The sequence below is a fragment of the Corvus hawaiiensis genome, chromosome 2, assembly GCF_020740725.1.
Source record: "Corvus hawaiiensis isolate bCorHaw1 chromosome 2, bCorHaw1.pri.cur, whole genome shotgun sequence".
NCBI lineage: Eukaryota > Metazoa > Chordata > Aves > Passeriformes > Corvidae > Corvus > Corvus hawaiiensis.
Window position 1 is genome coordinate 80,844,338 of NC_063214.1, and position 14,975 is coordinate 80,859,312.

Consider the following 14,975-nt stretch of genomic DNA (forward strand, 5'->3'; position numbering starts at 1 on the left):
TCCCACAAGGTCTTCATGCTAAGGAGTGACTCCGTGGTTTCAAATAGGAGGAGTTCCTTTGGGTGCGCAGGAAATGTAGGAAGTATGTGAGTTCCCTGATGTGGTGTCAGTAGTGACTAATTTTGCTCATATTTGACAAATTTTATTTTATGCCAAGAAATGACAGGATCTGAACCTAAGTGTGGTGTATGGACTTATTCTGTGAGTTTAGGTACATTCAATATAACTTTGGAAGAACACCCCTACTTGATTACCAGACAATGTATGCCAGCTACTTCAGTAAGCAATCTCCTATAAATAAACACAGAGAAACCATATCTGAACATGTTTGATTCTTCTAAAGGTGACCAGTTGTTTAATCACTTTGTCTGATTTTTTGTATCAGAAAAATAAGATTTATGTTCATATACTTGACAAAGCCAAGGATTTTGATTATAAAAACAGGTCAAATACATAACAAAGCAGTCTGCAAATGCAGTGTTTCCTGGCTTTTACCCAAAGAAGTTCTCTCCTCAATTATTTATATTTGCAAGTTCACCATTTCAAAATCTGTCTTCTAGATGAAATAATATTCCTCCTAGACTTTCTGAAGGGGGAAAACAAGTGTTCAGTAATGAAGCTCTTAAGAATATTGCTTTTTGGGGGTTTTGCATGTATGCAAAAACATGCATTTAGATAAAGCTGAAACTGTCAGAAAATGTTACAAAGTGCAGTAATGTAACATGTCCTGAAGCTACTAGGCTCAGTCAAAGCTCAGAAAGGCACTTTTCTGATGTGTTGTATTCCATGAATGCTTACGCTAAAGTGAAGCTGTCCTAGTCAGTCAGGGAAACAGCATGCTATAATTAATGACTCCTCTGTAGCAACTTCCCCAGCTATGCCATTCAGTGGGATCTGACTGACTTATATGATTTACGTATGAACCAGTTATTTCTAAACTTTGAAGTCTATGCAAATTTCTCTGCTGCGATTACCGTAGAGCAAATTGCAATGTGTTTTAAAAGACAAAAAAGAAAATAGCTGTACCTATCCACAAATGTTACTTACAGAAAAAAACATTGAAACTCCTGAGCTGAGGAACAGGTCTCCTTGGGAAATGCAGGTTTTAAGGTTTTGAATACCTCTGAATGAAATTAATGCTTTTTGGCTGGTCTGCAGAGAAGTACTTAGGTGTGAGAGACTCTGAATTTTATTTTTTTTAAGATGGAAATGAGAAATGGGCTTTAAAAATGCATTTCATAGCATTTTTCAGCAGCAAGAAGGTGGTTGAAAATCAACTTTCTGTGATAATCTCCAGATTTCATGAGTTCATAGCTTTCTGAAATACTCTCACTCTAAGCTGGATATTTTTTTTTATATTTGAGTTCTTACCAAGATTTCAGAATCTTAGAGCAAAATTTGATTGGTTTTTGCATGAAAGATAATTCAGCTGTTGTTGAGAGAAGAAAAAGACCTAACTGTATTCTTTGAAAATAAAGGTAGAGAAAAAACAACTGAAGCTGAGAACTGAAACCTGGCTGCTCACTGAGGTCTAGGTTCAGAAAGGCACTTAACTGCTGTAATACAACATTTAACTTTTAGCCTTCAGACTTCTAAAGTAGCTGTGCTATTGGTAATATTTCCCTGAGCCACAGTTTGGATACCTAAAGGTACATCAGTACTGCTAAGAGACAGGTGAATATGGAGCAGGATTGAGAACAGGACTCATCCCTTGCTTGGGTCACAGCTTAATTGTTAGCCCTCTTCACAGATGTGTTTTGGACCTCTCCACCTGTCTCTCCGTTCAATACACTTTTGGCAGGATAGACACTGCCTCCAGAGAGCTGCATGAAGGTATCTGTCTTGTTGTGGTCCCCTCCCTTCTTTCAGTGCTAAGCAGAGTATAGTCTAAGCACTATGAAACCACCGGTCTCACTTCAAAACACACAACATTATATTTAGCTTCCTTTTACTCCCATTGCCTGCGCAACTGACTCTTATTATCCTGAACACTTTGAGCTGGAAAAAACCACACAAAATAATAATCATGTATTTTAGTCACTCAGGCACTAAATGGAACCCAGAGGAGATGTAGTGCCAACACAGTGAGGTACTATGGGATGCGGCCAACTTGGAGCAGAAGGTGCGAGCAGTAAGCAAAGTGAATGTAAGCCAGCAGGCAGAGCAATTCATCTATGCTTCTATTTTATGTCACCAGTGTAGCATATTCTGAAACCAAGTTCTGCAACATCCAGCTTGATCAGCAAGGATCTGCTTGTGTTAGTCTTTGTCAGAAGATGATGTAGATAAGTCAGATGCGGATATAAACAACATGACAAAGGCTTCTGTAGAAACCTCCATCTGCTTTTTGCTTGGGCTCACCTCTTGGCTTCTTCTCTTAAAAAAGCATATTACTTCACTCCTAACATAAGCAGAGCACCTTTCTTTCTTGTAAAATGCTGTTAATGATGCCACTGTTTTGTATGGGAAATATTAAGACATTCAGACAAGATATGAGACACCTGGGTCCTGCTCATTCTTTTTGAGTGGTTGGAAGTTACCCTGACTACTTCACAGTGGACTGTGATGGGAAGTACTCTGTTAAAGCAATTCCGTAATGTGACAAGAATTCAAGGTTCACAGTGCCTGTGTAAATAGATACTCTAACTGGCCTTTAGGGTTCTGTCCTAGCAGATCTGAGACATGATCTGGATCTCTGGCAGAGTAAGGCATGATAGCTAGTTTCCTCCCAGATGTCACTTGTTATGAAATAAGGCTCACATAAATATTGATGATTTTTTTTAATATAAAGACAATATAAGAAAGGTAATATATCATATAAAGACAGGGACTCTCTTCTGTCTTTTAGATATGCTTTTCAAGAATTACATTGATGGGAAGTTTCTGTGTAAGATCAAGATCTTACAGGTATATGTCAGCAAAAGTACCAAAGTGGATTTGGGAAGGTGTGGATGGGAGAATATGTGGATTCCAACAGAATTTAGAGGCCAACTAGGTGCTGATGACTTGGCATTGTTGAGACTACTAGAACTGGGAAGAAGCATAACTTTAAGCATGTGTGCCAGTTTGGCCAAATTTAGAAATATATCCTCTGAGAGGAGGCAGGTCACCACCCCTCCTCCACCAGGTTCGGGGGAAAATAAATTTTCCTCAAAGAAAAGTGAAAGAGATAAAAACTATTTATTTAACAAACACATGGGAAAAGGAAAATAATGCTAAATAATAAAATCTCTCGCTGTGGAGAAAAAACCTGGGAAAGTGTCAGAGTCCTCCCTTTGGTCTCCTCAGAGCTGGGGCTTGGCCCAGGGCCAGGCCCTCTGTGCTCAGTGGAAAGTCCTCCTGATGTGTTCTGATATTGAAGCAGTCCAGCACAAAAGGGAGAAAATCCGAAATTCCAGGGAAGGAAAAAAAGTTCAACTCTCAGTCTCTCTCCGGAGAAAAAGCAGCTGAACCACTGGCCAAAAGCTGACTGGGCAGCAGCAAGCCGGGTGCTTCCTCGCTCCCCTGCCGCAGCTGGGAAAAGAAAAAGTCGCCATCTCTGTGTGACCTTGAACAAGCTGCAAACTGCTTTGAAAAAGTTTTGCTCAGTTTTTCCTTCCCCCTCTCAGGCTCAGTTTAAAGGCATAGAAAGGCACAAGAATTAATTTCTGGGCATAGGGCAGCAATATGGGATTCACATCATAAAGTCACCCCAAGACAACATGAAAGGAACCTAGCTGGTAAAACTCTCGGTACTAACAGCTATAGCTTTAAGCAGCAATTTCAATATAAATTTGAAGATCCTGTTGTTGACTGTAAATATACAGTAAATATTACTTCCTTCTTTGGTGTTAGTCTTTTTGTAAAAATTGACCTGTTCTAGGTTTGGAGGTATACAGCAGCTGGATAAGTGACTCTGAAAATTGGTTCTGAGCAATGAAAATAGTAAAATACGCCTTCTTTTGAATCTGGATTTTCTGCTGTTCAATAAGGTGAAAGTTTCCCCTTGTGCTTTTTCTAACCATAGCATCATTTTCAACGTGGATCCTTTGATATCTGTGAGGAACTGACCTCTTATTTCACCCTTTTCCTCAATAAAGGCCTCGATAATAGAGCCTCTCTCCTTTCCCTCAGCTGTCTATTTAAAAAGAAAAAATGTGTAAGATCTTAATGTACTGAGAACTGAAGTCCTCAATCAAATTTGACTGAAAGTGGCTGATGGTTCAAAAGCTATTGGAAAAGGATGGATGCATATACCTTCACACATGCCATCAGTGTTGTGCTAGTAAAGTGCATTTCCCTGGGAAATGAAGGCAAAAATCCCTTCTGAGCATATTCAGAAGCATGTGCTATATCTCGTAACAGAACTATTTTCATGTAAAAATGTCCTGTGTAAAGAGTATGTTCTCTAAAAATCAATGATTTAACATCAAAAAGGGAGAAACAAATTCCAGAGAAAAAGAAATGAAACACAATTTTAGTACAGTCTTGATAATACAAATGACATCAATCAGTTCAGCCTGTACCACTATAGTGCAGTTAGATCCATGTTTTCAGCGCAAGTTACCATGATTATGGAAAAACAGTTTAATCCCTTCAAATTCATATCAGTAGTGTTGCATTTATTCATAAACCAACAGGTTGAGTGAAAGGAGTGCCATTGCTTTGCAATCTCCTGTCCAGGAATTTTGAAATCACTGAGGAACCTGCAGCCCTTTGTCATTGCTCTAGATTGTCACTCCAGCATGAGAAAGTCGTGCTCCACTGCACCGTGACAGATGCTAATGTGAGCAGTACCTAGTGTGCACTTTTAATCCAAGTTAGAAACCTTGGCATGAAAATGTGTATTTTACTAGTACATATGACTTTTAAAGTCTGAGATTAGATTATTAAATACAGAAGAGAAGTCCACCATGTGCAGACGTGCCATACTGATATGTAAATTGAAATGCATTAGACTGTTGTCTATAATATTTTTTGTCACTTGAGATGTTGAAAGCATACAAAAAAAATTAAAAACCCCAAACAAACCCTGTCTGATCTTTTTATGAATTTGTCTGAGAAGACGGAAGGATATTTTTGTCTGCAAACAGAATGATATCCCTTTGTCATGGTGCAGTTCTGAATAAACGTATAGAAACCGTCAAGATTATCCTGGATTTACTGTGCTTTGATAAAGAGGAGATTTTAATCCAGTGCCAGTGTGACTGACAGTTCTATCTTGCATAGGAAGAGTGAGGAGTCTCCTCAGGATCTCCATGGTAGGATCAGTCAGTTACTACCCAGCTGATCCCCAAAATGTTTTTCCTTCACTTTCCAGCAGATTTTGTGTGGGAGGGCTGGGGAGGCAAGCACTGCTATCAGTAAGGGAGTGTTGATTTTTGCATTCCTGAAAGTCACTGCTGTGCTAAATGAAGGTAATTGGCAGGAATCGATTAGTCTTATAGGAGGGTGTTACTAAGGGTTGAGCTCTTTTCACAAATTGCCCCTTCTGCACTTATTGCTTTAGAGGCATAATCTCAACCATCCCGAAATTCACAGGAGATTGATTTCCTCCTTTTTCTTTTTCTTTCCCTGCCTTAAACTCTGCAGGTCAGTCCCACCCCAGGGTGCATCCGGGCGTTAATGAAGATGTTGTACTGCCCTTACTGCAGAGGACTTCCCACTGTGAAACCTTGCAACAACTATTGCCTCAATGTAATGAAGGGCTGCCTAGCAAATCAGGCTGATTTGGATACTGAGTGGAATCTGTTCATAGGTAAGAAGAGTTTAAATATTAGTGAAAGGAAACTCTGGTAATAGCAAATCTCTGCAGAGTTCTGTGAGGTTAGAAGACACTGTTGGTCAATATTCAGAATGAACAACTGCAGATGCAGCTCACTTTCTAATTGAACTTAATGGCTTGCAGTAAGAAATGACTGCTCACCCTGCCCTAACCCAGTCACGTTTCACATTTCTTATTTCCAAAGGAATGATGTGGTGTTACAGCTCCTGAGCTGAATTATTACATGCTATGTGAAATGTTGAGAAAGATTTGGTTGAGGATTTGATAACAAGCTTAACATGGCAGAAATAGTATGTATTACAACTGAAAACTAGGCTCTTGCAAGCTGAGAAGATAATAACATTGTATAACATCCAGTCAACATAAATCACAACAGCTGCTGTTCTTAATTCTGCTAGTATATAGGCAAAAACGTTCAAAAGTTACATACATGAGAAATCATTAATTCCTCATTCTTTCTTAAAATATGCTAATTTCTCCCAGTGTACTGAATAGAAAGTACCAAACATGCAACCCAATGTTAGAATGGAGCATAGAATACATATTTAACAAAAACTGCTCCTATGGTTTTATTCACATAATTCTTCACTCAAATAAACTAAGAATAAAACAAAAAAGAAATCTCCCTTAAAGTCATGCAGGTATCCTGTAGTAAAACAAAGCAAAACAAAAAAACCAGCCAACAAAAAAAAAAAAAAAGCCCAAAACCCACAACCAAAAAAAACCCAAAAACCTCCCAGAAGAGTTACATATAAGAAAAAATATTAGTTTTAGGTTGCTTTTGGTGATAGGATAGGATGAGAGTTAGACAAGGCTGATAACAATATGGAAGGAATGGAAACAGCTAGTTACCCTAGATGCTAATGAGCATCATAGTCTAGACTGGATTTCAGAAAAATAAATGCAGCTGGAAAAAATGGGATAAAACTTTCTTTATTGCGGCCAAAGAAAAATTTGTTTTCTATTTTTGGAAAGATAAAACATAAGCAATCTCATTCTGCTTAATTTCATACCCCACTGACCAATTTGACTTTGAAAATTTGACTCTGACTCATTCATGGATTTTTGCTTTACTCAGCAGTGCAAGATGGATAGGGAGAAGAAAACAGGATGAAAAATGAATCAGAGTATGAAAAGTGAAAACAAGCAATGAGTGTGCTATAAAAATAGCATGCAAACAACAATATTAAACAAATTATGCAGATACATTTGCCTTCCCAGACTCTTGTACTGGTTAAAGGAGTTGGCATCAGAAATAGCGCTGTATGGAGGGATACCTCTGGGATTACTGGAGTGAAAAGGAGAATCTGGTCATCATCAGAAAGCTAAGTAGGAGCTGATGGGAAAACAATGCTAACCTGTAAAGACATTGCATAAGCTACTTTGTGCTTATTCTCAAAACATTTGAACTAAAATAAACAGAGTTTTTATTACGGCAAGCACCTGTTTAAATCAAAAGCTGGAAGTTAAGGTTTGAGGTGTTAAGAGAATATTTCCTTTTCTGTTGCTTTAAATTCAGTGAGAGTGCTGGGCATGGTGAGATGTGTTGGAAAGTGTGGAAATTCTTACAGATTCAGACTTTCAGAGTCTTTGCTGCAAAGCCCTTGTCTTCATCAATGTCTCTCTGGTTTTGATTGTTCTTGCTCTCAGAAAATAAAAACTGCATGAAAGCTTGTATGTTATGTTAAAATATAGTGCTAATTTATTAAATACCATGTCAGGCAGGCTACTATGCAATTATCTCTACAGGTCAGTGATGACAAGGCAGTATACAGTACAAATACATCAAATCATATTTCCTCTTTCTTCTAACTATACAGGTTCCTCTCTGTAACTTTATGGGGAAGAAAATAGAGGAGATACAGAGATTTTCATGTGTTTGGAAAAGGTATTCTGTTTTATCCCATTTTTCAGGCCTCTGACAGCTTTGCTGAAGATGAGGGTCCTTCCTGTATGAAAGATTGAAATGAGGCAAGTTGTCTCTGTCTGACAGCTGTCAGAGGCTTTCTAATAACACATGCAATTCCCTTAGTGGTAAACACAACAAAACTTCTATGCACTGAATTAAAACGAACAGCAGCATTTTACAGCACCACTGAGCTATGGAAGATTGGAAATTATGCATGAGCAGTTTTATCCCTGTTCCAATACTAGGAACCATGCACTAGCAAAAAAAAAAAGATAAATTCCTGCCTAGGCAGGAATCCCAAATGTTAGTGCATATTCATACACAAGATAGTTTTGCTTAGTTCATAATCTGTGCATTGCAAGGTTGTTTTGACAGAAGTTGGTACTAGGAGAAAACTCTCAGATATGTTTCTCAGTAACTGGGTAAATCCTGTAGTTTGGACTGCATGTCCTGACACTGTTCTGTAGTTACAGCAATGGTCCAGCAACAGCCAAGATCTGCACATGAAGAGGAGCAGAAGAAAGTAAATGGGCTGTTTGACAACAGGATGTGTTGCATGTTTCACCTAGTTTATAAATATAGAAGTCAGGACTGAAATCACATATATATGGCACTAATAAATCTTGCCTCTACTTTCAAAGCCAGGGAGAGTGGGACAACTTCCCCTAAACATCTGGTGCTTTCCAAGATTTTATAGACTGTGAAAACTGGTAAGAGGTGAAACAGCTGCAGCAGCATGATACATGGCTTACTACATATTTCCTGGTTTTGTCTTTTTTGTGTAACATTTCATTATAGGCTTTTTGTATTTTGTTGCCTATGTTATTGTGCCATAAAAGCCAAATGTAGCACATCTCATTCTAGCAGATCATCTGCAACTCAGAATTTTGCCTGAGAAAGGAAGACAGTCTTTAATATCATATTGTAATTATAAAACTGTAATGAAAAAAATGCTCCTTCCAGGTATCTATATAAAATATTTAAGAGGTATTTAAAAGTAAACCCGCCACACTGACTTTGAAAATGTGTATTTTGCAAAGCTTGCTTCTGATGTTTTGCCTGTTAGTTACCCATCATAATCTCCTTTGCACCCATCTCAAGCAAAGTTAGCAAATGCAAGATAAAAAGCATGAGCAGAGGAACTGTACTGCTGAGGAAGGAGATTGCCTCAGGGAGGAGCGGACTGATTCTGTGGAGTGGGGAAAAGGGGATTTTCTCTGTCTCCTGGCCCAACAGATATAGTCAAAATTACATTTTTCTCCGTGGAGTTATACCAATTAACAGCAATAAGAATCAGGGATCCCACAGTTCATTCTGTCACAGAAACACAGAAGAGGTGGATAAAATTATTCCCACTTAGAAAAATTTAAAACCCCTCTATCTTAGAGAATGACACTCAATTTTAGCAATACTGTTTCTCCTCTTTCTCTTACTAACCTGTATTTAAGTCCCTGTTCCTATCTTGAGATTCTTTGACTTTCCCTAACCTTAGCTTTCCCTATCATTGGTCATTTATTTCCCTTCAACTGCTCTTTTTCTCAAGCAAGAATGTCAGTTGAAAAATGACCCCACCTCAGTGGACACCACACTTTCTCTTGGTATCCTCATTCAGCTTCAGAATCAACGGCCGTAAAAAGATTCTTTCCATGGAAGCAGTGCATCTCGTTCTGACAGCTGCCTTAATCACAGGTTCAGGATGGCAAAGTGGCCATAATCCATTTGGTTTTTGGAGGATTTCTTTCACAATTAGCATTAGAGTTAAGTTTCTTCTGTCTTGAGACAAAAACGTAGATGATACTAAATCTGAAAGTCTAGGAAGATTATGAGCCAAATATGACAATCCTTACATAAGTAATTCAGCACAACAGAAGAGTAAAAATCCAGGTAGTTGTTTTAATCATAGCAATTACTGTATCTGAGCTACGTTTTTTTGTGGAAATCTAAAGTAACTGATAAATTCTTTGTTGCTGTAATTAGTGACAAAGTGTAATGCCTGTGTAGTAGTGTATCAAATGCAATCTGTGGAGGTTTGACACTGCATGGCTATCTATAGTAGCAGAAATTACAAGTCTTTTTTTTTCCCCTACAAATTATTCAATGATAAATCAGGCTACCTCGACCTTACCCCCATGTTTTAGTAGGCAGGAGATTGTGGAAAACACTTCAGGAGTTGTGCAGTAACAGAGATTGCATTCCTGTTTGTGAAAAGGAGCCAAGAGTTCATGTCCACAGCCATCCTTCTGCTTAGAGTGGAGAGCAAGTGGCTTTGCTATGAGTGTATTTGGTATTTGACAAGCTCTGTAGTGTAGTAAGGCAGATCAGGGGGCAGTGTGTTCACACTGCAGGATTCAAGGCCTGCACACCTGAGAGCCAGACACCTCTTACTGCCACCATCCTGCCAGGCTTCACCAGAGAAAATCATACCTGCAAGGCTTCAGCAAAAGCTTCTCCTTCCAGTGTTAAAATTACTTCACTTATTGTCATTACAATGGCTCTGCATTACTAATTAACTTTCTTCTTGTTGTGCTTTAAGAATCCCTTTTTTCTTCCCATCAGTATGACTCAGACACTTACCTTAGGAGTTCTCCTGAGGCAGAGTATACCATGCAGTCTCACTTAGAGCAACTAGATCATTTTCAGAAAAACTACCCAACAAAACCTTAATTACTTACTCCTAGTGAAAGTTTTAGTGATGAAAATATGCAATCAGTTTTTATTTAGTGCTTATGAAAGTCCTCAGGTCTCTGTGCTTTCTCTGTCCCATGTGCAAGCACAAGAATAGACATTTTCCTTTTAATGCTTCAAGAGACCACCCTAATGTGACTTTTTAATGGCTTATTACAAGAATAACTGTGTCTTCAAGATTCACTTTGGTTCACATAAAAATCAGTCTATAATTGTAATAGTAATCTTGTACTATTTTCTTGTGATTTTTAGGAGGTCTCAGAGCAACCTTCTCCAGGCTGAACAGCTCCAACTTACTCAGCCTGCCCTCGTAGGGAAGGTGCTCTAGTCTTCTTATGACCTTTATAGCCCTCTGGATTTGCTCCAACCATTCCGTGTCCTTATGCTGGGGACACCAGAGCTGGATGCAGCACTCCACGTGGGATCTCAGAAGAGCAGAGGGAAGGAGCAGAATCACCTCCCTTGCCCTGCTGGCCATGCTGCTTTTAATGCAGCCCAGGGCTGCCTTTCTGGGCTGTGAGCACACACTGCTGGCTCATGCTGAGTCTTTCATCAGCCAACACGCCCTTCTCTGCAGGGCTGCTCTCAATCACGTCTCCACTCAGCCTGTAGGTGTGTCTGGGACTGCCATGATCCAGGTGCAGAACTTGGCACTTGGCCTTGCTGGATTTCACGAAGTTCACTCAGATCCACCTCTCAAGCTTGTCAAGGCCCCTCTGAACCCCTGAACTGCACACCCCTTCCCTCCAGCATGCTGACCACACCACACTGGTGAGAGCTTGGCATTGCCACACAAACAAGCTGGTGTCATCAGCAGACTTGCTGGGGGGGCACTCAATCCCACTGTCCCTGTCACCAACAATGAAATCAAATTGTGTCAGCCCCCGTAGTGACCCCTGAGGGACAGCACTCATCACTGGGCTCCACATGGACAATGAGGTATTGACCACAACTCTGAGTGCGGCCATCCAGCCAGTTCTTCTTCCACCGAGTGGTCCATCCATCAGATCCATGTCTCCCCAATTCGGAGACAAGGATGTCATGCAGGACAGTGTCAAACCCTTTCATGGGTCCAGGTAGACGACGTCAGTTGCTCTGCTCTATCCACCAATGCTGTAGCCTCGTCATAGAAGGTTGCCAATTCAGGCATGATTTCCCCTTCATAAAGCAATACTGAATGTCACCAGTTACCTCTTTGTTTTCCATGTGTTTTAGCAAAGTTTCCTGGAGAATCTGCTCCATCTTTCCCTTTATTTATCTTTGCCTAACACAGAGCAAAGGCTGGCAGTCTGTCATAACACTCAGTAGGCAAAAGCCTTGCTCTGGTTTAATCATGGCAAATAAGATCTAAATCGGGGGTTAGCAAACTTAGTTACCTGATACTTGAATATCTTCGCTCTACCACCCTCCTCCTTAATCGTCATATGAAGGTATCCTGTGTTATTTTTTATGTATTAGCCTTTCACAAAGACTCTGTGAGAAAAAGTATGTTCTATTATTTCCTCCGTGGAAAAGCACTCCAAAAGATTCCTGCAGCCCTGGGGTGCCATTACTCCAAATTCAGAGTTTCTGGTAGAAAGTTTGATGAGCATTGAATGGACATTGTACACAAACACTAAAATTCCATAATTTGCATCTTGTGCTGATATGAAAACTGATAGCGTTCATAGTCAAGGCAGCCTAAAACTCAAACCCTGAATAGAAAGCCTTGTAATACAGTAATTGTATGCTTAGAAAGGATTTAAAATGTTAGGCTAAAATCATCTTTTCTTGCTTCCTTCCTGAGCTAAAGTTATCATGGCTCCTCAAGTGAATCCATCTTTGCCAACCATCAGAATGAAATAGGGAAAATTTTCTTAACCTAATGCTTTTCATCTCTTCTACTTATCTCATAAAACTTTAGTGCCTCCAGAGTTTGAAGAAGTAATCGTTTCTTTAAGTCTCTTGTCTGTAGACTATAGTAGCTATTATTGTACACCAATATCTATTACCTTAGATGAAGTGTCAGTTTGGTGGATGGCTCTAAGGGTGTGGAGTCACACTGTGATTATATATGAAAAAATAGAATCCCTAGTTCAGAATTATTTTTCCCTACTTTAGCTTATTTTTACAAAAGGAAAGGAAAATTAGTAGAGTACTCTGAGGTGTGAGACAACTGCAAATTTGGTTGCTCAGAGATTGAGAACAAGATTTGCAGATGTAAATCTAATGTTGTTTATGAAAAAATCTTTGGTGTGCCTCAGGCCCATTAGTCTCCATAATGCATAGGTAGCAGTGTGAAGGAATTTGCAGTGCTGTTAAAAACACAGACTTAACATCTGTTAACAATTATGTCAGTTCAGGTTAAAGAGATGTAATTGTACAAATGAAAAGTGAACTCAACTTGACAATGTCTAATTAAAAGATTACAGTATTATAATTTTTTTAATTCTCTGATAAGGAGTAACCTCCGTGATCCCATATTTTCCTCTTGTTTTCCAGAAATAGTAGACTCACTGCCTACAATTTAAATACAATACCAAGATCCAATGTCTTAGAGTATATAGGAGCCCCCCTGAAATAAAGGGAACATCACCATTCAGTAAGGTAATGTGTAGAAGAGGGGAACTGTATTTGTTATTTCCCACTGCTTTTCTTACCTCAGAAGTATAAAGGATATAATTCCTCAGATGGAAATGAATTCAGCCTGAGAGAAGCTCTCTGAAGTTGAGGGACTGCCAGCTGAATGCAAATAGCATCAGCACTTGCCTGCTCCCCCTGGGGCAGTATAGATTCTTACAAGCGATTCACAGCATCCATTGCCCTGTATATTTGCTTTAGGATGTGTCACTGAAGAAGGAGATTCCCTCCTGCAGGACTATGGGGATTGTGCTCCTGTTACTGGATCAAAAGAGCTGGGACTCATCTGGCCTGATTTTGCCAGTGACACCATTGACAACTTGTTACTTGGGCGTGCATCCTGGAGGGGTGCTAATGGCTTCACTCAGAGTGACTCTTGAAGATTGCAGCTCCTAAAGAGGGACTGTGAATTTCTGAAAATGCAGGTGTTTAGTTGAATGACAGCAGGGGACCATGAGCTTTGACGTGTCTTGTGAAAATCACATATGGTAATTAAGTATGCCATTCTCTTTAAGGCTCAAAAGATACTAGTGCATGTGAAACACATCACCCATCATCATGTCATATGACAGCTACAAATACAGCCATTGTACAAATTCAGCCATTCTACAATTCTGCCTTTGGCATGCGAACACAGCTCTCTTGAACTGTATTATTTCTCCATTTGCAGGAAAAGACGTCTCAAAACTTGAAGGGATATGAGAGTTACTTACTCAGCATTTTCAGCAGGCCCTATGTTGACTGCAGCACTTAGATGCTACAGCTTCTTTTGAAAATAGCAAGACTGATCAGTGTTGTCAAAAAGTTTAAAAGATTTTATAATGAAACCATTGGACCCAAATGATGACTTTTTAGTTCCATTTTCATTCCTCATCTCCAACTCCTTCATATTCTTTAACATCAAAGGGAAATGCCTGTCTATTACACACGAGCACAGTTTGGAAGTTGCAGAGAATAGCAAATTTTTCTCTGTTTATATTCAGGGGAAGTGCTGGGGAAGCTGTTTTGCCAGTGCTCTTAAAATGCTATGAATTAACCCAGGGATGTTACATAAGATATCTCTAGAAACAGGAAATACGTTCATTATTTATTGCTCAAATACTGTGGGTTTCTGGGACCATTATTTTGTACTTTTCCAAGGCCATAGCTATACCTTCTCAAAGGACTTCTTTCTTCCAGAGTAAACAGTGCTGCTATTTCTGTCCTAGGTTACCATGTATATTAACACCTCAATAGAGTTTTCTCTTCAGTGGAGGATTTGATGTCTCAATTAATTGCATTTATGTAGGGCTGGGTCCCTGTTTACCTGTCAGGATATCCCTCAGGCACTTCACTGTGCTGATCTCCCAGTTTCACAGGCAAGGGACCAGCTGGAAAATATTGTGCCTCTTACCTGAACTGGTTTCCCTTCTGGTTTGGGGGATTTGGGGGAGGAGGTCTCTCTGGCATATGACTGTGAATGAAGCATACACCCAGACTAGGGAACTTGGCCATGCTTTTATAGTTCAGTTACCTGAAAGAGCTACTTCCATGCAGTTGTGCTGGTTTTTTTAAGGATTACAAATCCAAAAGAAGAACATGTGAGTTTCATTTTACAATCCCAAACAGGCGGGATTAAATATCATTGTAATTGGTTTGTACTTACTACTTTGGCTGTGCTTAATTGAGGCAATGCTGTATTACACTAGGAAAGGTGAAAAGGATATTATTTCTAAAAACGTATCTTCGGTTAAATCATCATTTGACTCGTTCAGTATTGATAAACTTGATAATTTGAATTCTAAGTTTGGCAAACACCCCTATTTTTAAGGGAAAAAATAATTGTGCAATAATTAGAATGTTGCCCAGAGGAGTACTGACAGTTTTATTTCAACTTTAGTTGAAACAAAATTTGTCTCTCTGTCCATTTTTCTGCATTTTGCTTCTGCATGTATTCCACTGCATTTAAAACCGTATATCTGAGGAAAGTATTTGTTGCGCCATGACACCTTTTTATAC

At 39.3% G+C, this 14,975-nt stretch overlaps 1 protein-coding gene across 1 annotated transcript in view; it reads left to right on the top strand.

Annotated features, from left to right (window-relative positions):
• The window catches only part of GPC6 (glypican 6), a 752,623-nt gene that overhangs the window by 540,743 nt on the left and 196,905 nt on the right, over positions 1-14,975 (top strand). The window contains exon 4 of the mRNA XM_048293560.1: positions 5,572-5,737. Within this exon, the coding sequence (XP_048149517.1) occupies positions 5,572-5,737 (166 nt within the window). The remainder of the gene's footprint in view (positions 1-5,571; positions 5,738-14,975) is intronic.